The sequence below is a fragment of the Thalassophryne amazonica genome, chromosome 17, assembly GCF_902500255.1.
Source record: "Thalassophryne amazonica chromosome 17, fThaAma1.1, whole genome shotgun sequence".
NCBI lineage: Eukaryota > Metazoa > Chordata > Actinopteri > Batrachoidiformes > Batrachoididae > Thalassophryne > Thalassophryne amazonica.
This window is the reverse complement of record NC_047119.1, coordinates 5,080,522-5,105,455: the sequence shown is the minus strand read 5'-3', so window position 1 is coordinate 5,105,455 and position 24,934 is coordinate 5,080,522. Positions and strand designations below refer to the sequence as shown.

Sequence of the window (24,934 nt, the reverse complement as noted above, 5' to 3'; positions counted from 1 at the left end):
CCACACACACACACACACGCACGCACGCACGCGCGTAATCCCCTGCGCTCTCGTCGCAATCACGCACTTGGCTGGTGGGAGGTGTGCGCGCGTGTGTGTTTGGGGGGGGGGGGGGTGCGCGTGGGTGGGTGTCGGTGGGTGACATCGACCGTTGGTCCAACCAGCGAATTCGGGGTCGTGCTGGTATAAAAGGCGCGCGGGCAGTGCGCACAGCTCATATTTGGCTCCTCTCAGGTGCGCCTTTGCAGGCAGATCCACGCGCGTCATGGAGCGCACCTTCAGACAGCAGCTCTTCTTCCTCGCTCTGTGTCTGTGCGTCCTCACAGGACACTCCAGACACGTCGAGGTAAGTCCGCTGGAGACACCGCGCGCACTTAATGTCCAAGACTTTAATTCAGTTCTTCAGGAGGGAAAATTTCATCCAACATTTTTTTTTTCTTCCCCAGAACAACGACATCATTAAAGACGAATTATCTTCTTTTATCAACTCTGAACTGAAGAGAGAAATGAATGAAGAACTGATCTATCGCAGACCTTTACGTAAGTCTATCTATCTATAATAATTATTAGCAATAATTACAGTTTAATGGGGGAAAATGGCCAACAGAAGACACCACGTGTGACTGATGTGCACAGTTTTTCTGATGTGCATATTCAATGTGCCGGAAATTTCAGTAAATATGAAAAGCTGCTCATAATTACAAGGAAACATAAATGCATAAGATTTGTGGTCTGTATTTTTTTCAGAAAATCAGCTTATTGTGTTTTTAGTGATATTTAAGATTATTTTGATTTTGATTTGCATCAGTACATTTTTATGCTGTGGTGTACTGGATGCAAAAACAAAAAGAGGAAATGGAGGTTTGTAATTTGATAATCAATTTTCTTTTATACTGAAGTGAGAAAAATAATTACTTATTTTTAATATGAACGTTGTGCCATTTCAAATTGCTGTTGATTGACTGAAAGTGAATGAGGGAGAGACAGACGCTACTATCGTGTCTGAACCTCTTACTGTCCGTCTGCAGGATGGTTCACGGCTCTCTGTGTTTCTCTGTCAGGTTGCCTGGACATGGTGGCAGTGGAAGGTCAGTTCACCTTCACAGCTGAGCGACCTCAGCTGAACTGTGCCGCTTTCTTCATGGCTGATCCCACTGAACTGATCAGTATTGATTATGACAATGTGGACATCGACTGCAGGGGAGGGGACTTCATCAAGGTAATCAACAGCTGTTTTTGCTTTTAATTACAAGTTTTTTATGATAACCATTTTTTTTGGCGAGATGCTTCTTTTGGTTAATCACATAAACCTATAACCCTACAAATTGAACTCTCACTGCCAACATCTTCTGGTCTGTCGCACTTTATTTTTCATGACAGCGATGATTGAGGTTGACAAAGTTTAGAAACATGTCCTGATTAGTCAAAATTTCCATTCACACATGGCCATTGTTGTCTGCAACAGTCTTCTGTGCAAAATCCAGAGGTCTCAAACTGATTTCAAAAAGGGCCAAGAGGGTGGATGCAAAGAAAAACTGCACCTCTTGACCCTTTCTGGAATCAGTTTGAGACCTCTGATGCAAACAGTGTTGGTCAGAAGCCATATTTTCCATAGAGCAATTATATTTATTAAAATGACCAAATTTACTGAACAACAACAACAACAACAACATCAAAAAGCTCCATGTAGTAAAACAAGAAGTTGCAGACCAGTCATTTCTGCACTAGATGACCTCATAACGTGCACAGTAAGGTCACCTGGTTCCGAGCTGGTACGTCAGAGTGAGTCCTAGGTTTTGGCAAAAATTTGTGTGAGCTGAGCTCAAGTGCACACAAAATCTGATTTTGTGTGCCAAGTTTGTTTATTTGGATTTTGGTAATATAGTGGCAAATGTGAATGAATGAATGATTTATTCGGCACACAAAACTCCTTATCAAAAAAAAAAAAAAAAAAAAAAGATTTTACAGTAGCACATGTCGCCAAAAGGGTGTAGACAGAAGCAAAAGCTCATATACACCCACCCCTTTTACCATACACACTCTTATATATATATATATATATATATATATAGTGTAATAAACTATTTAGTTACTTGTGGTATCATGACTCTTTTCACAACATTCCAACTCAATGAATATTTTGTAGAGCTCATTTGCATGTTTTAATTCAAATTTAAATATAACAATAATAAATTCAAAGAACATGATACTCTTGGTCCCCATTTTTCTCTGGAGCTCCCCCATTCACATCTAGGAGAGGGCACACACTTACGCACGCAGAGAAGAATAAACTGATTCATTCCATCCCCTCCCTGTTTGTCTTTGTCTTTTGTCTTCCACCAAAGAGAAATGATGCTGGTAAGTCCCTTGGCTGCTGCCTTGTTTTCACTCGGGGTCGCCACAGCAAATCCAAGTTGGATCCGCATGTTGAATTGGCACAAGTTTTACGCCGGATGCCCTTCCTGACACAACTCCACATTACATGGAGGGGGTGAGGTATGAACCAGGAACCTTCTGCACTAACACCAAGAGCACTAACCACTTATCCACCACGCTTTTTATTTAATATTGATTGTCCCCTAAATGAGTTATGATGACTCGACATAACATGTGCACTTCTAATTTTGACAAACTCTGGGTTTTGGGATCTGGGTTTTGAACTCAGCTTGGGAACCTCTATGGTTAATTTCTCTTCAGTAGGCCATCTTAGAAAGCTGATGTGAATGTGCACAAAGACTAATGAGGGACACCACCCATGATAACTCTGAAGGAGTTACAGTCTTCTGTAGCTGGGCATAGTGATGTTTGTGTCCTGCATCATCAGCTTCAGCATTTCATGAAGAACAGAGAAGGACTTCAGTGCACAAAAGGAGATCAGGTCTAGGTTTGAGTCTACTGTGTGCAAACTCCCCGCTCCCCTTATTTTTTAAGAAAAAACAGTGCTCATCCTTTGTCCTGGTGGTAAAACACAAACATTTGTCCTGTGTTTTTATTTCAGCTGTAGAATAATGACTTTCTCTGTGGATGACAGTGTGACAGAATAATCTCTTTAAGGTGGACAGTGTCACATTTCTATCTGTCGTTTCAGTTAGCTGTGATTCTCAGGTTCCTGGGAACCTTTATGGCAAAACTGTAACTCTTGGGTGTTAATTTCCTTAAAGATGTAAAGTTTGCAAGGTGACACCTCTCTTATATTTTTGTGTAAATGTAAATACTTGTGGAATCATTACTCTTTTTGAAATAGCTTGTAAGGAGGAACCTGACTTATACAGAGACCCAAAATGTATTTATTTTTATTTATTTTTAAGAAAACACTCCTTCTGCAGATAAATGCAGCCAAAGGCCCCTCAGTTAACCCAAATATTACCAGTTACTTTTTAAATAGTAATTCCATCAATTTCTGAAATCTTCTGCAAGGCATTCATCTGGGTGTATGTAAACCACTGACCAACTTATAAATTAAAAAATAAAATAAATAAATCCTAGTTATTTTTAAGCCATTTTATATGAAAATATAGTAAAACACACACACACACACACACACACACACACACACACACACACACACACACACACACACACACACACACACACACACACACACACACACACACACACACACACACACACACACACACACACACACACACACACACACATATATATAGTCTGATAGAATGGAATGTGTTCAGCTCTCTGAGACTCAGGTTAAAGTAGTAGTAGTAGTAGTAGTAGTAGTAGTAGTAGTAGTAGTAGTAGTAGTTTACTTTATTTCAAACTCGAAGTCCATAAAAAAAAAAACCATAGAAACTAATAAAAACACAAAAAGTTACTGCGTGTAGATTTTTGAACACAGCGGCAAACACATTCATCCAATACCAATTTGTATTTAACATTCTTTATGACTAATCTATAACAAATAATATGAAATGTAACAAAATAATGAAATATGAAGTGTGCATCATATTTAAATGAAAGTGGCTCAAGTTGTTGCTTTTGCAATAGATAAAAACATTACAAATCTTGAGTTATTCAGTTTGTTTTCCTTCTGCTTTGCTTAAACATATATCCAGCAATTTTGAACATACAAATAGAATAACTAGATCCAATAAATGTTTCATTTGAAAGGACCTGAGGCCCTACAGCACTGTGGATTTACAAGACGACCAGACGTCCAATTGTATCTGATGGGAAGCTGTGTGGATTTCAAATAAGGGGGAAAAACACAACAAGCCTTCAATCATTCAACAAGTGTATTTTGTCAGATAATGATCACATTCAATATTTGAGATGTGTGAATAATCAGAAATAATCTGTTTAAAAAAAACCTCTAAAATGTCTCAACTGAAATGAGACTAAATCACATTGTTAATTTTAGTGTAGCTGTCGTCAAAAGAGAACTCACTTTTAGGCGACTAAAGCATGAATAAATAAAAATGGTATGTGAATGACTAAAACTAAAAGCAACATTTGACAAAAGACTAAGACTAAATTTCAAAACAGGTGACAATTTAACACTAACTGATACTGATCAAATCAAACACTGTCAAAAAAAAGCAGCTTTGGTTGTCAGAATAATTCTGTAAAAAAAAAAAAAGGAAAAGAAATACTTTTACAGAACAACCTGTAAATTTTACAGTATAAAGTTGTTGTAATTTACAAAAATGTTATGTTTTGAACCATTAAATCAAACTGCATTTTTTCCCCTAAGTTAACATGATCCTGCTGTTTTTAAACAAATCATTTTCCATTAGATTTTGTTGTGCTGCTTCCGTTTTGCTGAGGGTCACCACAGGAGGTTTGACTTGGGATCCACACGTCGAGCTGGTTTTCTAACACAGCTCCAATTCTTCTGACTGCATATAGGGAATAATCAACCCAGAATGTATTGAATCGCCAACATCCACGTTTTATTTTTGGGCAATAAAAACACTTCCTGTAGCAATAGAACGATGATGATTTTCACTTAGTCGCACCTGGCTAATGTGCTTTTCTTAAAATTATGTTTAGCGTTTGTTGCTTTTGCATGTGTTTGCTAAAAATCTGTCATCATGGGAGTAGAGTGACAATTTCAGGAATGTGACAGTCCCACAGCTGAAAAAAAATTCTTGCAATAAGTTGTATCATTTAACAAATAAAATTCACTGATATTTTAAAATCACTCAAAATGATCGAATTTGTTTCCCACATACAAACACAAATGAGCGAGCAAAGTCAACAATTGTGGTAGTAAAATGAGAACAATAACTGACTCCTTCGGTGTGTCAGGGACCAATTCAAGAAGACTTGAGGCTGTAATTGCTACCAAAGGTGCATCAACAAGGTATTGATCAAAGAGTGTCAATACTTATGTACATTTTCATATTTAATAGACATAAATCTTCATCTGCTTATCTGGGATTGAGTCGCGGGGCAGCAGCTCCCCCAGTTGTCACCATTAGCTTCATGATGACGTGGTATGGAGGAGTACCTGAAAGTTTAGTTACAAATTTCCAGAAGGTACATCTGAGATCCAAGCCTAGATTTGATCTGTTGTGGTGAAAGAATCTCCTTCTCCACTCCACTCCACTAGGAAGCTCAGAGTGGTGATACAAAATGTAAAACATGTGCACTGTGCACGATTTCTCCAATCAGAGCCACAGAAGTCTGTAACTTCTTCTGGGTTGTCTGGGTGTAACTGATGTAAATAAAATTCAAGACATATTCAGTGGCAGCTTCACCATCAGAGAGTCTCGTCCACAAACGACCACAAAAGACTCCAAGCTGTCACTGAGGTTAAGAACAGGGGGATGGAAACTTTTGATCAGGGTCATTTGGGTCGTTTCTGTTGTCATTATGATTTAAAAAGAGGAAACATAGTTGTTTGACAATAAATGGCTTCACACAACCACTAACCAAGAGTGACAAAATGAAAAATGGCCAAAAAACCCAAAAGTTCTGCCAGTGTATGTAAAGTTTTGAGGACAACTGCATGCCTGTCAGAGTAAGAACAATAGAAAAAAAAAAAAAAATCCATCCAAGTTTGAGGAAGTATGATGTGTGTGGGTGAGAATATGAGAGTCTAATCATTTTTTATGTTGGATATGGCTACATTTTGGGCTAGCAATAAACTGCACACGTTCATCTTTGGTCTCCTTTGTGTGTTCCTTGAAGGTTTTTGATGGCTGGGTGATGAAAGGAGAAAGATTTCCCAGTGTTTTTGATCACCCGCTGCTTCTGCACGAGCGCTACATTGACTACTGTGGCTCAGGATCAATAAGGAGAAACGTGCGCTCGTCCCAGAATGTGGCCATGGTTTTCTTCCGCATCCACAGTGCCGGAAGCAGCTTCACCATCACAGTCAGAAAACTCATCAACCCTTTCCGTGAGTAAATGGCTACATGACTGGGTGTGTGTGTGTGTGTTTTCTTCATTAAGGATTTGTGTCTCTCAACCGCTGAGCTGTCCTGTAGTAACATGGAGAAAAGACAAATGTACTATGCCCCGGACATGACATGGTAAAAATAAATTAATCAAGGCCACGATATACCAACTTGTGTGCACGAAATAGTACAAATTATTATTTTGTGACCATGATTTATTTGATTTGTTTTTTTTAACCATGTCATGTCTGGGGCTCTGTGCAAATAAACCAAAATGCACCAAACATTATTCCACTTATTGCTATACCACACTATAAAAACAGATAACTAAAAAAAATGTACTGAAACTGACTACGTAAACTTTTTTAAGTGGCATCAACTATTATCATGATTTTTTTTTTCCTAAGGAAGCTTTCTTCAAGAACTTTAAAAAATGAGTTGGTGCTACTTTAAAGGTTTTATATAATCAGCTTCAACAAATTTTGGAGTTAAATTAAGTTTACCAGCTGTATGATTTAACATCACTTATGCCGTCACAAATCAGACATGAACTGTAATTTTAAAAGCATCATTGTTCAATTTAATTATATGAAGCCAGCACTCATAAATTCTAATTATAACTACATATCATCAGAAATAAACTAGTGCTTTAAACTTTTGTTCCAAGTTTCCTCAAAACACAGATCTTCATGATTAATTAACAACTAACAAATCGAATGTTCATGATCAACTACTAAAAAAATTAACAAAGTACTGCTCTCATTTACTTTACTGTAGTGTCATTTTTAAAATCCTGTTATTAACAGTTAAAATGGTCAGTACGTCATGTCAAATTTCGCCAAAAGTACCACAATTCTAAATCTGTGCAAGTTAGAGCTTCTCAGCTTTGGGCAAAATTTAGTCCTGAAATGATTCATTTTCAGGCTTCCATGTCGTGCACTGTGTGTGTGTGTGTGTGGGGGGGGGGGGCAGTTAAGTAATTTTACAGATGTTTCCCTGTTTGTGTGACAGATTTCCTTACATGTTAAAAATACACAAAATGTCAGTGTGATTTCTTTTGGCTTGTCCTGTTTGGCTCCGAGTTATCACAGTGGATCCGTTGTGGATCAGCATGTTGTTTTGGCACAGGTTTTAATTAACACATTTTGAATGGAAAATTAATTTGGTTTGTTGCAAAAAAATGGTTTGTTGCTGTAGGATTTTTGGCTGCATTGCTTTTTATGATGCACAACGCAACCATAACAGTTAAAATCTAAAATTATATTTACATAAAATATTATATATGTAATATTTATATCTTGAAGAAGTCATATTTACATAGTTATGTAATTCTGTGTAAGGTTTAGGCAAATTGTGAACAGCTTTTTGCTGGAAACCATCAGCTGTGTCTGTGAAACTTTTAATAATTCCATTGTAAATGTGATTAATTACCTTATTCATTTTGTTTTGTTCAATAAGCGTTGTAGTTTTGCATAAATTACATTTAAAAAAATCCAGTGGAGTTTTGAAGCAAAAGATATGTACATGTGTGGAGTGTGTGTGTGCGTGTGTGTTTCAAAATATTCTTATTGACAAAAGGGGGGGGGGGGGGGCTACAGAAAACGTTTAGGGACCACTGTTCTCCAAAACCTGGCAATAAACTCTCTGTTTTCTCCATCTAGCCTGTAATGTCATCTCCCAGACTTCAGAGGGTAGTTACACCATGGTGATTCCACAGCAACACAAAAACTGCAGCTTCTCCATCATATACCCAGTGGAGGTCCAGATCTCAGAGTTCAACCTGGGGCGCTACGACAACTTTCCAAAGGTGAATCCAGAAGACAGAGACTGACTTTTGTATCATTGATTTCCATATGATTAGTGCACACACGCACACACGCACACACGCACACACACACACACACACATGCACGCACGCACGCATATGTGTGCCCACACACCAAGTCCTAGCAGAAAACAAAATCAGCATCTCCATAAAACGTCTCAGCAGGCAGAAGTATGAAGTCCCCTAAAATCCTGTGGTAGGCAGCTACACTGACTTTGGACGTGAAAAACACAGTGGACCAGCACCAGCAGGTAACCATAGGAATGGGACACTTGTAGACCAACCTGGTCATGACAGGAGGATAAAAAATAAAAAATGTGAGACTGGGCTGTGCTGTCCACTTCTTGGACACATCTGTGTGTAGTGGCTCATGGTGCACTGACTCCAGCCTCAGTCCACTCCTTGTGAAGTTCTTGAATAGACGTTACTTGACATTCTTCTCACAGCTGCCGTCATCTTTTTTCCATTTCATTTATTTATTTAGCACAAATGAGAATCACAATAGAAAGAGAATAAAAAATGTACATACGTATATATACATATATACATACATACACGCACATATATAAACATGAGATTATAATGATAAAAAGAAAAAGAAACACAATATAAATATACTGTGCAGGGGAGAGGTAGAAGCCAAAGAGGCTTATCAGAAAGCCAGTCCCCCCCCCCCCCCCCCAAAAAAAAGAAAAACAAAAATATCACAACAATAAACAAAAGAATTAAATCAATTCATGAAGTAAAAGATGTTTGAATCAGTTAAAACCAGGTAATATATTGACATTATAAATACTCATACAGGAGCTCTGCTTTTAATCCACTTTTATATCTGTATAAGGTGATGGATGGATTTAAAAGATGTACTCTATTATTCCAAGCTTTAACACCATGATATCTAATGTGACGCTGATAACAAGTTGTTCTATGCAAAAATAAATGCAAATATGAAGTCTGCCTTGTCGGATAATTATGAATTTGATGGTTATGCACAAAATAATATTTAATTAAAAAAGGCCAATTAATATCATGAAGCGCTCTGAAGACAAATATACAGGTCAGGAAAATATTTATATGATAGATATTTAAGAGCTGCAATTTAAAAAGCAATGGGGCATTAGGAGCACTAGGTTTCAAAAAGGTAGCTATTTGAACAAATTTTTTCTGTAAGAGAAAAATTTTGTTTATATAAGTTACAAAGGTGCTTCCCCATACAATACTGCAATAAGTTAAATATGGATAAACTAAACTGTAATATAATGTTAAAAGACATTTGTAATGTACAAAATATATTATTTTGCTTATGATTCCTATTGACTTAGTTATTTTTTACAAACATGTTCAATATGTTCTTTCCAACACAATTTGTCATCCATCCATACACCCAAAAAAACATGTAGAAGAGACCCTTGATATTTCTTCGTTGTCTATGTAAATTTTAATTTGATCATGATTACATTTTTTATTGCCAGCAAATAACATAAAATTAGACTTTTTTATATTTAACGATAATTTATTAACTTTGAACCACATTGAATAATTCAAGAGATCATTATTTAAACTTTTAACCAAACCATCTATATCTTTGGAGGAACTCCACAATCTATAGAATTAATTTCAGATTCCAAATTCAGAAAAGCATACTGTTTTCTTTCTAATAAATAATTACTGAGTTATTTACGGACAGTTGCTTTAAATCCATATTTATGTAACTTAGAAAGCAAAATTTCATGATTTACGGTATCAAACACTTTCGAAAGGTCTAAAAACACACTAATTCCAAATTCACTGTTGTCTAAAGCTGCATGAATTCTATCCATCAGTTCAATCAGGGCCATATATGTTGAATGATTTTTTTTTCCGAAATCCATATTGATAGTTATGTAAAATTGAATTATTAAGTTAATGATCATTTAATCTGTTAATAAACAAGATTCTCCAGAATCTTTGAAAAACATGGCAAAACTGAAATAGGCCGATAATTTGAAAAAGATGCTGGGTCACTTTTTAAAACAATGGTATGATTTTAGCAATCTTTAAATCAGAAGGTACAATGCCCGTTTGCAAGGACAATGAAAAGATATGTGTAAGTGGTTCAGAAATTTCACGTATGACGTATTTTATAATAGATGTACTTATTCCATCATGGCCAGCTGCAGATGGACGTAGTCCAGCGATGATCTCACAAACCTCATTGGAATTTATAGGTTCAAATTCACTCACAGAAGGGAATGAACCTTTGATGTAATCTATCGGATTTATATTTGTGGAATCAATTTTCTTTGCAAGAGAAGCACCGACATTTGAAAAGAAATTATTAAACTTGCAAGCAATGTCAAAGGGGTCAGAGAAACATCTAGATCCATCTGAGAACGTTATATATTTTGATATATTTTGATATTTTGATGAACATGTTTTCTTTTAAAGTAGTTCATTGATTATTTTCCAGGTCCCTTTAATATTATTTATTGATTTATGGAAATTATCACTGAAATATTTCCTCTTTGCAGCCCTAAGAAGAGTAGTGTATTTATTTTTATAGACTTTGTAAGTATATAAATTTAAAGGTGAAGGAGATGATAAATATTTTTTTATACAGCTTGTTTTTTTCTGAATAGGGATTTTTGTAGTCCCCTAAAAAACCATGGGTTTTGCTTTTTGGGTGTATCACCAGATAATTTAATGATTGGAAATGATTTTTCATAAACTTCATTGAACATTTGCATAAACGCCTGATACGCTAAATTGGGATCTGTTTCCCTATATATATTTTCAAAGGAAATATTTTCCATTAGTCTCTTGAATTTCATTTTATTAGTAATATTAAAATTTCTATAGTAGGTAGTTGATTTCTTATTCGGGATATAACAGTTTTCCAATTCCACAATGTGAAATATTGGGAAATGATCTGAAATATACGTAAACAATATTCCAGATGTCATTACATAATTTAAATTATCTATTAATGTAGCAGAATGTTTTGTAACTCTTGTCGGTTTAGTAACTGAAGGAAAGAAGTAATTTGCATGAAGATTATTTAAAAAATCATCTGCAAATCTCTGTTGCTTGTGTCTTTATCTGCCCACACTTTTCCCTTTCCGCAGTGACGTTCTGTGGCTTACCCGACTTGTGCAGGGTGTCGATGGGTGTCTTTGGACAACGCTCAAGTTGAGCATCTTCCCCATGAGTATGGTTGTCTGTCATGAACCAGACTCAGATATTTCTGCTATTTATTCTCCATAAATAGTGAGTTACTCAAACGTCAAATGAAATATTCTAATATTTTAAGATAGACCTTTTGGAGATGTCAACCTAAATGATCAAAGTTTTAAAAAAAATGTTGAATATGTTTTAGTTCGATGTAATGATTCGAGAATATATAAAATTTTCATGATACTGTAATTTCTTGAGGTGTGTTTGTGTGCGTTTTGTTTCACTTAGGAGTGCTCTATGCATAAATAAGTAGAGCTAAATGCATATGTGAAGTAACAAGTGGAAGTGATATTGTTATCATGGTATAGTAGGTCACTGCAAACCTTTTGTACACAAATTGAAATGTATCAAAAGTAGTGCTATCATAACCATTGTATTCATGGAAAATTTCAATTTCAATTGATTATTTCTGATATTAAAAAAAGCAGAACATACAAAAAGGGTTAGGGTTAGAAATCAGTGAACAGGTATTGGCAGGCCAGAAGGACTGCAGCCTTCGTGGTGGCTGAGGCAAAAACTCAGGCATGGGAGGAGTTTGGAGAGGAAAATGACTTTTGGTCAGCCGTAAAGCAGTTCTGGCAAACCTGTCAGGTGTCTCAGGAAAGGGAAGCAGTTCTTTGACCAGGCTGTGTTCAGCAGGGCAGGAAAGCTGCTAAAGTGGACTGAGGATACTGTCAGATGGTGGAAAGAAGACTTTTAGGACCCTACTGTCATGTTCTCCATCAAGGACAGAGGGATGGAAGACTCAGATGGATCTGGTGCCATCACTCTGGTGGAGGTCATAGAGGTAGTCAAAAACTCCTCGGTGGCAAGTTGCCGGGACAGACAAGATTCGTCTCGAGTTGCTGAAGTCTCTGGATGTTGTTGGGCTGTCATGGCTGACACGCTTATACAACGTTGCATGGAAGTCTGGAACAGTACCTCTGGATTGGCAAACTGGGGGTGGTAGTCGCCATCTTTGAAAAAGGGGGCTGGAGAATGTGTTCAAATTACAGAGGAAGCACACTTCTCAGCCTCCCTGGGAAAGTCTATGCCAGGGTACTAGAGAGGAGACTTAGGCGCACATCAGATTCAGGAGGAGCAATGCGGGATCCATACTGGTCGTAGAATCGTGGACCAACTCTTTACCCTCGGAAGGATATTGGAGGGGTCATGGTCTTCACCCTGTGCTCGATATTTTTTGTAATCTGTCATGCCATGATAAGTTTGGGTCTTTGGTTTTCATTTTGTTTAATTCAGGTTTTGGTTTGGTTTTGTGTTGTTTGGGTTTAGAATTTATTTTGCCTATTTTGGATTTGGTTTGTTTTGTTTGTGTATATTCTCTTGCTGGGTGTTTCCTGCTTGGGCTTTATCTGTCCCTATCTCTCTTGTCTGTTGCTGTTGGTGCTTGGTGGAGGGTGTTACACTCTGTCTGAGCCACACCCTTTTCTGGATCCTTCCACACACGTGTTTCTAATCTGCAGCTCATCAGCTAGGTGTATTTAAGCTCCACTTTTTGCACTAGTTTTTCGCCTGATCGTTGTGCCTTGTGCCCTCGCTTCTAGCTCTGTATTTTTCTGCTACCATGTTGTGTTTTTGACCACCTGCCTGTTTATACTGACCACACCTTTGCCTGGTGTTTGTGATCTGTTTGCTCATCTTGGACTGTCTTTCTGTGTACCGGACCCCGCTGAGTCATTCAGTAAACACTTTTACAAACCAGAGCTACTGTGTCGAGTCCTGCACTTGTGTCCAGATGTTTCTGTCTGACAAACCGGAAAGAACGATGGATACAGCGGACTCGAACGCATTTCAGCTGGCAAATCGTCACCATAGCCACCAGGTAGCACAACAGGAGGATTGTCTCACTGCACTGAGTTCCGGTATCAGCGACCTCGCCAAACGACAAGACGCCTTCATGACCTCTGTGAGCTCACAGATCAATCAGCTAGTAGCTGCTGTGTCACATCAGGTCTCGTCCGACTCGACCACCGGCATTACCAACCAACTACTTCCGGGACCGAGTGCTGCCCCGCTGGCATCAACAGCTGCTCCAATTTTTTGCAACCAGCTGTCTCAACCTGAGCATTTCTCAGAGGAGTCTGGAGGTCAAGAAGGGTACTACAGGTGAGTCAGAATTCCAGTTCTTCAGTAACTCCTCAAAATGTGATCACTGTCACATTTATCTCAGACTATTTGTTGTGTGGGTCGCCAGAAGAGGAGGTACTGCTGGCCCACCACCAGAGGGCGCCCTGCCTGAAGTGCGGGCTTCAGGCACGAGAGGGCGCTGCCGCCACGGACACAGCCGGGGGTGACAGCTGTCACTCATTATCTCATGACAGCTGTCACCCATCTACGCTTCATCATACTACTCCATAAAACCCGGACGTCATCTCCACCTCATTGCCGAGATATCATCTACCTGTGAAGGTAATTCTCTGCTAAACTGAAAACACTGACTAATAGTCTGAACTTCTTTGCAGCTGTTTTCCTGTAAGTGTTTCCTTATCTGTGGGATTGGCGTTTGGTGTGATCAGCGACGGCTTTGCTTCACACTCTAACCAGATAAGTGGTTAACAGGAGCTGCACGAGTGTGTGATTAGAGGTGGAGGTGACTCTCCACCTTCTGACTGTTTTTGTTACTGGGTGTGCACATACCCACATCTCACTGTTTGTGCCCCTCACCAGCAGTACCAGATCCGACAGTCGGGGACGGTGATCACCTGGGAATTCGGGACTTGGCGGCTCCAGTATTCACCAGGTTCGGTGGCGGCGGAAATCGTGTGGTTCCGGGTCTTCTCAGGACAGACGTCTTCTATCCTCGAGCCTGCCCACACGTCACCTTTGTGTATTGACTGCTATCATATTCTGAGATTGTCTGTATAGTCGTTGTGCACATTCACAACATTAAATTGTTACCTGTTGGCTCATCTATTGACCGTTCATTTGCGCCCCCTGTTGTGGGTCCGTGTCACTACACTTTCCCCAACACTATTCATTCTGCTCCGTGCCAGTGTTTATTGATTCTGGCTCAGATGCTAATTTGTTGCAATCCTCTCTCGCCCGGACCCTGCACCTTAAATTAGACCGCCTCTCACATCCTCTGGTGATGCATGCCATGGATGGACATGAGCTTGGTCATATCACTCACCGCACTCAGTTGGTCCGGCTGATTATTGCAGGAACTCATTGAGAAACGGTAAGTTTTCATGTAGGAGGTCTGTTAGAAAAGTATCCAACCTTTTTATTTTTTGCAAAAACCTGATGGATTTGAATCACGTGTGCTTGCATGAGCCAAGCTTGAACCTTCGTGCGCATGCATGAATTTTTTCACGCCTGTCGATTGCATCATTTGCTTGTAAGAAGCCTTTGTGTGAGGACGGGTGTAGTCTCTCGTCGGATTGTTATTGCAAGGAAAAAGACGGAACGACTGGAGCAGCGCGACTGCATCAAATTTTGCCAGAAACTGGGCAACAGCCAGGTGGAAACCATTCGGAAGATTCAGATGGCTTTCGGTGACGATCCTATGGGCATCACACAGATTAAAGAGTGGTACAACCAGTTTAAAGACGTCTGCACAACGGTGGAGAGCGCGCCATGCTCCGGTCGGCCATCAACATGCTGAAATGATCAGATAATTCCAAAGTGAATGCTGTGGTGATGCGGGACCGTCATGTGACTATCTGAGAAATTGCGGATGAGGTGGACATCAGCACTTTTTCGGCACAATGCACTGTGACAGAAGATTTGGCCATGAAAAGAGTGACAGTGAAATTCAGCCGAAGGCTTCGGCATAAAAATAAGCATAAAAATTCAAAAAGAAAAAATAATATAGCACCTTCAACTGCACCACAGACTAAAACAGTTAAATGTGGTCTATTAAACATTAGGTCTCTCTCTTCTAAGTCCCTGTTGGTAAATGATATAATAATTGATCAACATATTGATTTATTCTGCCTTACAGAAACCTGGTTACAGCAGGATGAATATGTTAGTTTAAATGAGTCAACACCCCCGAGTCACACTAACTGTCAGAATGCTCGTAGCACGGGCCGGGGCGGAGGATTAGCAGCAATCTTCCATTCCAGCTTATTAATTCATCAAAAACCCAGACAGAGCTTTAATTCATTTGAAAGCTTGACTCTTAGTCTTGTCCATCCAAATTGGAAGTCCCAAAAACCAGTTTTATTTGTTATTATCTATCGTCCACCTGGTCATTACTGTGAGTTTCTCTGTGAATTTTCAGACCTTTTGTGTGACTTAGTGCTTAGGTCAGATAAGATAATTATAGTGGGCGATTTTAACATCCACACAGATGCTGAGAATGACAGCCTCAACACTGCATTTAATCTATTATTAGACTCTATTGGCTTTGCTCAAAAAGTAAATGAGTCCACCCACCACTTTAATCATATCTTAGATCTTGTTCTGACTTATGGTATGGAAATAGAAGACTTAACAGTATTCCCTGAAAACTCCCTTCTGTCTGATCATTTCTTAATAACATTTACATTTACTCTGATGGACTACCCAGCAGTGGGGAATAAGTTTCATTACACTAGAAGTCTTTCAGAAAGCGCTGTAACTAGGTTTAAGGATATGATTCCTTCTTTATGTTCTCTAATGCCATATACCAACACAGTGCAGAGTAGCTACCTAAACTCTGTAAGTGAGATAGAGTATCTCGTCAATAGTTTTACATCCTCATTGAAGACAACTTTGGATGCTGTAGCTCCTCTAAAAAAGAGAGCTTTAAATCAGAAGTGCCTGACTCCGTGGTATAACTCACAAACTCGTAGCTTAAAGCAGATAACCCGTAAGTTGGAGAGGAAATGGCGTCTCACTAATTTAGAAGATCTTCACTTAGCCTGGAAAAAGAGTCTGTTGCTCTATAAAAAAGCCCTCCGTAAAGCTAGGACATCTTTCTACTCATCATTAATTGAAGAAAATAAGAACAACCCCAGGTTTCTTTTCAGCACTGTAGCCAGGCTGACAAAGAGTCAGAGCTCTATTGAGCTGAGTATTCCATTAACTTTAACTAGTAATGACTTCATGACTTTCTTTGCTAACAAAATTTTAACTATTAGAGAAAAAATTACTCATAACCATCCCAAAGACGTATCGTTATCTTTGGCTGCTTTCAGTAATGCCTGTATTTGGTTAGACTCTTTCTCTCCGATTGTTCTGTCTGAGTTATTTTCATTAGTTACTTCATCCAAACCATCAACATGTTTATTAGACCCCATTCCTACCAGGCTGCTCAAGGAAGCCCTACCATTATTTAATGCTTCGATCTTAAATATGATCAATCTATCTTTGTTAGTTGGCTATGTACCACAGGCTTTTAAGGTGGCAGTAATTAAACCATTACTTAAAAAGCCATCACTTGACCCAGCTATCTTAGCTAATTATAGGCCAATCTCCAACCTTCCTTTTCTCTCAAAAATTCTTGAAAGGGTAGTTGTAAAACAGCTAACTGATCATCTGCAGAGGAATGGTCTATTTGAAGAGTTTCAGTCAGGTTTTAGAATTCATCATAGTACAGAAACAGCATTAGTGAAGGTTACAAATGATCTTCTTATGGCCTCGGACAGTGGACTCATCTCTGTGCTTGTTCTGTTAGACCTCAGTGCTGCTTTTGATACTGTTGACCATAAAATTTTATTACAGAGATTAGAGCATGCCATAGGTATTAAAGGCACTGCGCTGCGGTGGTTTGAATCATATTTGTCTAATAGATTACAATTTGTTCATGTAAATGGGGAATCTTCTTCACAGACTAAAGTTAATTATGGAGTTCCACAAGGTTCTGTGCTAGGACCAATTTTATTCACTTTATACATGCTTCCCTTAGGCAGTATTATTAGACGGTATTGCTTAAATTTTCATTGTTACGCAGATGATACCCAGCTTTATCTATCCATGAAGCCAGAGGACACACACCAATTAGCTAAACTGCAGGATTGTCTTACAGACATAAAGACATGGATGGCCTCTAATTTCCTGCTTTTAAACTCAGATAAAACTGAAGTTATTGTACTTGGCCCCACAAATCTTAGAAACATGGTGTCTAACCAGATCCTTACTGTGGATGGCATTACCCTGACCTCTAGTAATACTGTGAGAAATCTTGGAGTCATTTTTGATCAGGATATGTCATTCAAAGCGCATATTAAACAAATATGTAGGACTGCTTTTTTGCATTTACGCAATAGCTCTAAAATCAGAAAGGTCTTGTCTCAGAGTGATGCTGAAAAACTAATTCATGCATTTATTTCCTCTAGGCTGGACTATTGTAATTCATTATTATCAGGTTGTCCTAAAAGTTCCCTAAAAAGCCTTCAGTTAATTCAAAATGCTGCAGCTAGAGTACTGACGGGGACTAGAAGGAGAGAGCATATCTCACCCATACTGGCCTCTCTTCATTGGCTTCCTGTTAATTCTAGAATAGAATTTAAAATTCTTCTTCTTACTTATAAGGTTTTGAATAATCAGGTCCCATCTTATCTTAGGGACCTCGTAGTACCATATCACCCCAATAGAGCGCTTCGCTCTCAGACTGCAGGCTTACTTGTAGTTCCTAGGGTTTGTAAGAGTAGAATGGGAGGCAGAGCCTTCAGCTTTCAGGCTCCTCTCCTGTGGAACCAGCTCCCAATTCAGATCAGGGAGACAGACACCCTCTCTACTTTTAAGATTAGGCTTAAAACTTTCCTTTTTGCTAAAGCTTATAGTTAGGGCTGGATCAGGTGACCCTGAACCATCCCTTAGTTATGCTGCTATAGACGTAGACTGCTGGGGGGTTCCCATGATGCACTGTTTCTTTCTCTTTTTGCTCTGTATGCACCACTCTGCATTTAATCATTAGTGATCGATCTCTGCTCCCCTCCACAGCATGTCTTTATCCTGGTTCTCTCCCTCAGCCCCAACCAGTCCCAGCAGAAGACTGCCCCTCCCTGAGCCTGGTTCTGCTGGAGGTTTCTTCCTGTTAAAAGGGAGTTTTTCCTTCCCACTGTAGCCAAGTGCTTGCTCACAGGGGGTCGTTTTGACCGTTGGGGTTTTACATAATTATTGTATGGCCTTGCCTTACAATATAAAGCGCCTTGGGGCAACTGTTTGTTGTGATTTGGCGCTATATAAAAAAATTGATTGATTGATTGATCTTATCTTAGGGACCTCTTAGTACCATATCACCCCAATAGAGCGCTTCGCTCTCAGACTGCAGGCTTACTTGTAGTTCCTAGGGTTTGTAAGAGTAGAATGGGAGGCAGAGCCTTCAGCTTTCAGGCTCCTCTCCTGTGGAACCAGCTCCCAATTCAGATCAGGGAGACAGACACCCTCTCTACTTTTAAGATTAGGCTTAAAACTTTCCTTTTTGCTAAAGCTTATAGTTAGGGCTGGATCAGGTGACCCTGAACCATCCCTTAGTTATGCTGCTATAGACTTAGACTGCTGGGGGGTTCCCATGATGCACCCAGTGTTTCTTTTTATTCACCTCTTTTTGCTCTGTATGCACCACTCTGAATTTAATCATTGGTGATTGATCTCTGCTCTCTTCCACTGCATGTCTTTTTCCTGGTTCTCTCCCTCAGCCCCAACCAGTCCCAGCAGAAGATTGCCCCTCCCTGAGCCTGGTTCTGCTGGAGGTTTCTTCCTGTTAAAAGGGAGTTTTTCCTTCCCACTGTCGCCAAGTGCTTGCTCATAGGGGGTCGTTTGGCTTTTGCCTTACAATATAAAGCGCCTTGGGGCAACTGTTTGTTGTGATTTGCCGCTATATAAATAAAATTGATTTGATTTGATTTAATCTGTGTGATGCCCATATGATCGTCACCGAAAGCCGTCTGAATCTTCTGAATGGTTTCCATCTCGCTGTTGCCCAGTTTCTGGCAAAATTTGATGTGGTGCTGCTCCAGTCATTCCACCATTTTCTTTGTAAAGAAAAAATGACGAGAGACTCCACCCATCCTCACACAAAGGCTGCTTACAAGCAAATGACACAATCGACAGGCATGAAAAAATTCACGCATGCGCATCAAGGTTCATGGTTGGCTCATGCAAGCACACATGATTCAGATCCATCAGGTTTTTACAAAAAATAAAAAGGTCGGATACTTTTCTAACAGACCTCATATTTGACAAAATGACTCATTCAGCTATTTTTGGGCATCTCTGGTTAAAGAAGCACTGTCCACAGTTAAATTGGTCCAAAGAACAAATTAGTTTGTGGGGACCCGCCTGTGTTTGACACTGTGTATTCACGTCCGCTGAAGTTATCAGTTCACCTAATCCCGATCTTACTGGGATTCCTCCATGTTACCGCGATCTCACAGACGTTTTCAGTAAAACCAAGGCTAAATCGTTACCCCCACATCGAGGGTATGATTGTGTCATAGAGTTACTTCCAGGTGCCAGTCCTCCTCGTGGTAAACTGTTTTCTCTGACTGCTCCAGAATGCATCGCAATGAAGGATTACATCCAGGAATCTTTGAATGCTGGTTTGATTCAGCCCTCGTCTTCACCCGTAGGGGCGGAGTTTTTCTTTGTGGGAAAAAAGGACAAGTCGCTCCATCCCTGTATTGATTATCGAGGACTTATTGACATCACAGTAAAAAACCTTTATCCCCTGCCACTCATTGCCACCGCTTTTGAACTACTAGAGGGCGCCACTATCTTTACTAAGTTTGACCTCCGCAATGCATACCATTTAGTGTGGATCAGACAAGGAGATTAAATGGAAGACAGCATTCAAAACTCCCACCGGCTACTATGAGTACCTAGTCATGCCTTTCGACTTAACTAATGCACCTGCCATATTTCAAAACTTGGTCAATGACGTCCTACATGAATTTCTGAATACGTTTGTGTTTGTGTACTTAGATGACATTTTGATCTTTTCCCCCGGATGAAGAAACTCACACACGGCATGTGTGTTTAGTACTCGAGACTTTGTTAAATAACCATTTATTTGTAAAAGTGGAGAAATGCGAATTTTATAAATCCACTGTTTCGTTTCTGGGGTTCGTAATTGCACCATGGAAGATCCAAATGTATCTGGAGAAAATAGCTGCAGTGCGTGATTGGGTGAACCTAAAAACCCGCAAGGAGGTACAAAGATTTCTAGGCTTTGCAAACTTTTACTGTAGATTCATCCAAAACTTCAATTCCGTGGCAGCTCCTCTGTATAATGTCACCTCATCCCTCCGGACCTTTCACTGGATGCCAGAGTGTGATGAGGCACTTCGGGTCCTAAAGAATCGCTTCACAGCAGCCCCAGTTCTACTCCTTCCTGACCCCACCCGACAGTTTGTGGCCAAGGTGGACGCTTCCGACGTTGGTCTCTGAGCCATTTTGCCTCTAATTGACCCCGTTGATAAGAAATTACATCCTTGTGCTTTTTTGTCCAAGAAATGATCTCCTGCTGAATGAAATTATAACATTGGCGACTGGGAACTGTTGGCAGTAAAAGTTGCCTTGCAGGAGTGGCGCCATTGGCTAGAAGGGGCTCAAGTACCATTCTTAGTGTGGACCGATCATAAAAATCTTGAATACCTCTGCTTGGTCAAATGGCTCAATTCCAGATAAGCTTGGTGGGCCATTTTCTTTAGTCGCTTTAACTTTGTATTTTCATACCGGCCAGGCTCTAAAAATGGCAAACCTGATGCCCTCTCCTGTTAAGAAGACCCGTCAGAAGAACCGCCTGTACCTAGTACCTTCTTGCCCACATCCTGCTTTGTGTCCGCTGTCACCTGGGACATTGAGACTAAGGTCTGGTCTGCCGCGCTTAACGTTCCTGCTCCTCCGAGTGGTCCACGCGGTAAGTTGTTCGTGCTGGATTCACTATGGGGGGAGGTCATTCTTTGGGCTCATGAAAGTCGGTTCGCCTCTCATTTGGGCATTAAGAATACCACACAAATCCTCCGGAAAAGGTTCTGGTGGCCTTAGTTGCTCCCCAGCATGGCAGAATATATCGGGCATGTCAGACATGTGCAATGTGTAAATCCTCCACCCGACAGCCTTCCGGCAAGCTCCAACCGGTACCTGTCCCGACGAGACCTTGGTCTCACATCTCCATACATTCTGTAAAAGGCTTACTACCCTCCCAGGGTAATACTGCAATACTCACCGTTGTTGACCGGCTTTCCAAGATGGTACATTTTGTGCCACTCCCTAAACTTCCTACCGCTAAAGAAACTGCAGAAGCTTTGATATTTTGGCCACGTGATGCAGTTCTCTGTGTGTAGTCCAGCAGACAGGTGCCTCCTTCATGATGAGTACAGCAAGCAGAAAAACCCAAAGATGTGCACGTTTCACCTGGCTGCAAGAGATAGATGGTTACTTTCAAGTGGAGGGATGGATGGTTGTCTGCCTGGGTGGTTGCCATCTAAGGCCCAAGGTGGTTTTGTAGTGTGGTGGATGCCGTGACGTGTGGCACCAGCTCATACTCCCTGACCTGACCTGAAAGAGATGGACTCTTATTGACTTACATAGAGGTACTGCTGGAGGTTTCTTCCTGTTAAAAGGGAGTTTTTCCTTCCCACTGTAGCCAAGTGCTTGCTCACAGGGGGTCGTTTTGACCGTTGGGGTTTTACATAATTATTGTATGGCCTTACCTTACAATATAAAGCGCCTTGGGGCAACTGTTTGTTGTGATTTGGCGCTATATAAAAAATTGATTGATTGATTGATTGATTATTCATATACTGTTTTAAGATGACTTAACAGTAACCAACAGTGGCCTTTCAAATGGAGTCTAAAGTTGGACTGTAATGCAGTTGCATCATGGACATACATTCAAACAATGTTTCCCAACCCTTTGTCAATTTGCTCACTGTGTTATTCAAACGCTCGGAGGCATGAAGGGGCAACACAATCCCACAGTTCACAACAAACAACACAAACATCAGAGTGACATTCAACAAAAGAAAAACTATTTTATGTAGCACGAAAGTTTTTCCTACCCTCGTACCCTTCAGCTTTATCTCGTGACCTCCATCAGATTGAATGTAGAGGATGATTTAAAGGGGGAGGCAGGAGGCTGAGGTGACCTCCTTCTGACAAATGCCACTGGATTCAGACAGACAAATGTATTAATAGCTGTATGCTGTACGTATTTCTGGAAAAGATGCTCTGTGCAACATCAATGCAATAACTGATATAATATTTATATAATACCTTGATATCAGAGGATTTATATCATTTTAGTGGTGGGAAAGAAATTGATACCATATCACAATATTTAATTGTGCAACATGAGAACTGATTTTCAAAGTCCAGAAATGATATAAATCAAATTTATTTGCTGGTGGAAATGTACTACCATTTTCATTCAACAGAGGGCACAGTGCATTCTCGACCTAAGCTGAGTATTATGTGACTTCACCTCCATTTCCAACAGCCACAAGAAAAACAATAATGGTGGGCTGTGGGAAATTTCCCTGCAGATCAAACTGAGCTCTAATGAATATTTACTTAGAGGAGCAGCAGCCAGAGAGACCAAAACTTAATAATGGGGGGAAGCTTCAGTTGTATGTTTAAAAGTTGAAATGCACTGACCTTCTACGGGCCAAACGTGTGGCCATCAAAGTATAAGTGTATTATCTCGGCCCTATACAATTTCTTATGTATATTTTATTTAATCCAGTAAATTAGTGGTGGCACGGTGGCTTAGTGGTTAGCACTGGTGCCTCACAGCAAGAAGGTCGTGGGATCTGGGTGCTCCGGCTTCCTCCCACATCCAAAGACACGCAGGTTAGGTTAAGAAATTGTCCGTAAGTGTGTGTGCGGGTGTGAATGTGTTTGTTTGTCTATATGTGGCCCTGTGACAGACTGGTGTCCTGTCCAGGGTGAACTTTGCCTCACAGCCTATGACTGCTGGGATGGGCTACAGCCCCCCATGACCCTTAAATGGAGTAAGCAGTTGAAGATGAGTGAGTGAGTAAATGAATGAGTGAGTAAACTGGTTCTTGGCAGTGTTTGTTTGCATGACCAATCAAAAATGGGCAAATTTCACAAAACCTTCTGAAATGCTTTGATATGAAATGTCTGGAGTTGGCCTACTCCAGACAGCATAAATGTTTGTGGATGATCTGGGTAGAAAAGGTGGAACAAGGACACATATGCAACCTTTTTACACCATCTTTCTACAAATACTAACCAGACTTTACCGAATGGCATCACTTCCATATTTTGTCCTTATATATGGTCCTGACAGATGTAGCTTGAAAACAATGGTCACATGTAATGTGTGTGATTAGCATCTGTATGTCCTGGCAGTGCAAAGGATTATGGGAGAAGTGTAACAATCGTTTAATTAATGTTTTATTTAAGAATGCTTCATGCTGGTTCTTGCAGTGAGGTTGTTAAAGTTATGTAGCTAAATAATTATATTGTTGTTTTTGTAATTGTATCTTACATTCTGGTTTTATTTCTTGTTTGGTTGTGAATAAAATGCTATTTAAGGAATTATTGTTGCCACTGAGTGATGTGAGAGAATGGAACATGCAAATGTTTAGTCTGTGATTTTGTATTTATGTAAAAAAAACAAAAAAAAACCTGTATACTTTAAAGGTGTTTTTGTAATATTTATACAAGGATGTCAGCTAAAAAGGCCCCTGTCTCCTAGCATTTGTCTATACTGTCTATGTGATGGACTGAGTCTGGTGTTGGGCTACAACTGAGCCAAATCACTGTATCACTTTGTGAACTGGTATTATTGTGTAACACACAACATCAATAAGTCATTGAGTAAATTGACATGAAACCTGCTGATGTGTTGGTAAATCATTATAATGCTCTTTGCAGAGGACCATGAGTGGATGTGCAGAATCTGGAGATTACGTCCAGTTACTGGGAGGTAACGTCATTGACACATCCAAGCTGCTGCCTGTCACAGACTTCTGCATGTCCTTCACTGGACGCAGTAAGTACATCTCACAAAGAATATGTTCCACAGGAGAAAAACCTGCTGGCTGACAACGCAATTTCATTTCCCCCCAACAGCCAACATGAAAATCGGCTGTGATAACACGGTTGTAAGAATGGTTTCCAGTGGGAAATTTGTCAGCCGAGTCTCGTTTAGCTACAGGCTACTGGACAACCAAGAACTCCAAACCATCAAACTCAACAATGTGGAGGATTTCTGTTTCAATGACTGACCCCATGAGGCTCAGAATGTGATAAATGTATGATTTGTTTTTTGAAAAACAGGCCTTGGTCCGTATTGAGAAGTCCCACTTCAAAGACCTAATCTGGCTGATCTATTAAAGAATTAAACAAACTTCTATTGTTATTCGTTTTTGCTTTATGTTCAATAAAAATGTGCATTTATGACTGAGAGTTAAGGTGACTTTATGTTATCTACTGTACAGGTTTATGGTTAGTATTCTTAAAAAGGGATGATGCTAAAATGCTGTTATTTTTCCTTTAGGATAAATGACATTCTGAGCTATTACTCGACACATATAATGATGGAGGCAATAGGCCAAGTAAATAAATAAAAGTATTTATTGTCATTTGTATAAAAAACATAAGTTTTGTAATAAAAGTATACTGCATGGCA

General features: G+C 39.8%; 1 protein-coding gene across 2 annotated transcripts; it reads left to right on the top strand.

The window, feature by feature from the left end:
- The first annotated feature begins 247 nt into the window (after positions 1-247).
- On the top strand, positions 248-24,578 carry crhbp (corticotropin releasing hormone binding protein). Of its 2 annotated transcripts, none has more exons than XM_034192214.1 (7): positions 248-346; positions 450-540; positions 1,062-1,219; positions 6,154-6,364; positions 8,024-8,169; positions 24,178-24,295; positions 24,376-24,578. In XM_034192214.1, the coding sequence occupies exons 1-7, from the start codon at positions 266-268 to the stop codon at positions 24,528-24,530; spliced, it is 960 nt and encodes a 319-aa protein (XP_034048105.1). In that variant the 5' UTR covers positions 248-265; the 3' UTR covers positions 24,531-24,578. The 2 variants fall into 2 exon arrangements, with proteins under 2 accessions (XP_034048105.1, XP_034048104.1); XM_034192213.1 differs by having other exon boundaries at positions 250-346; positions 447-540.
- The last annotated feature ends 356 nt before the right edge of the window (positions 24,579-24,934 follow it).

Coding starts and splice junctions, on each gene's coding strand:
- crhbp (XM_034192213.1), top strand. CDS start 266: ATGGAGCGCACCTTCAGACAGCAGCTCTTCTTCCTCGCTCTGTGTCTG. Junction 347..446: donor GACACTCCAGACACGTCGAG/GTAAGTCCGCTG, acceptor TTTCTTCCCCAG/AACAACGACATCATTAAAGA. Junction 8,170..24,177: donor GCTACGACAACTTTCCAAAG/GTGAATCCAGAA, acceptor TGCTCTTTGCAG/AGGACCATGAGTGGATGTGC.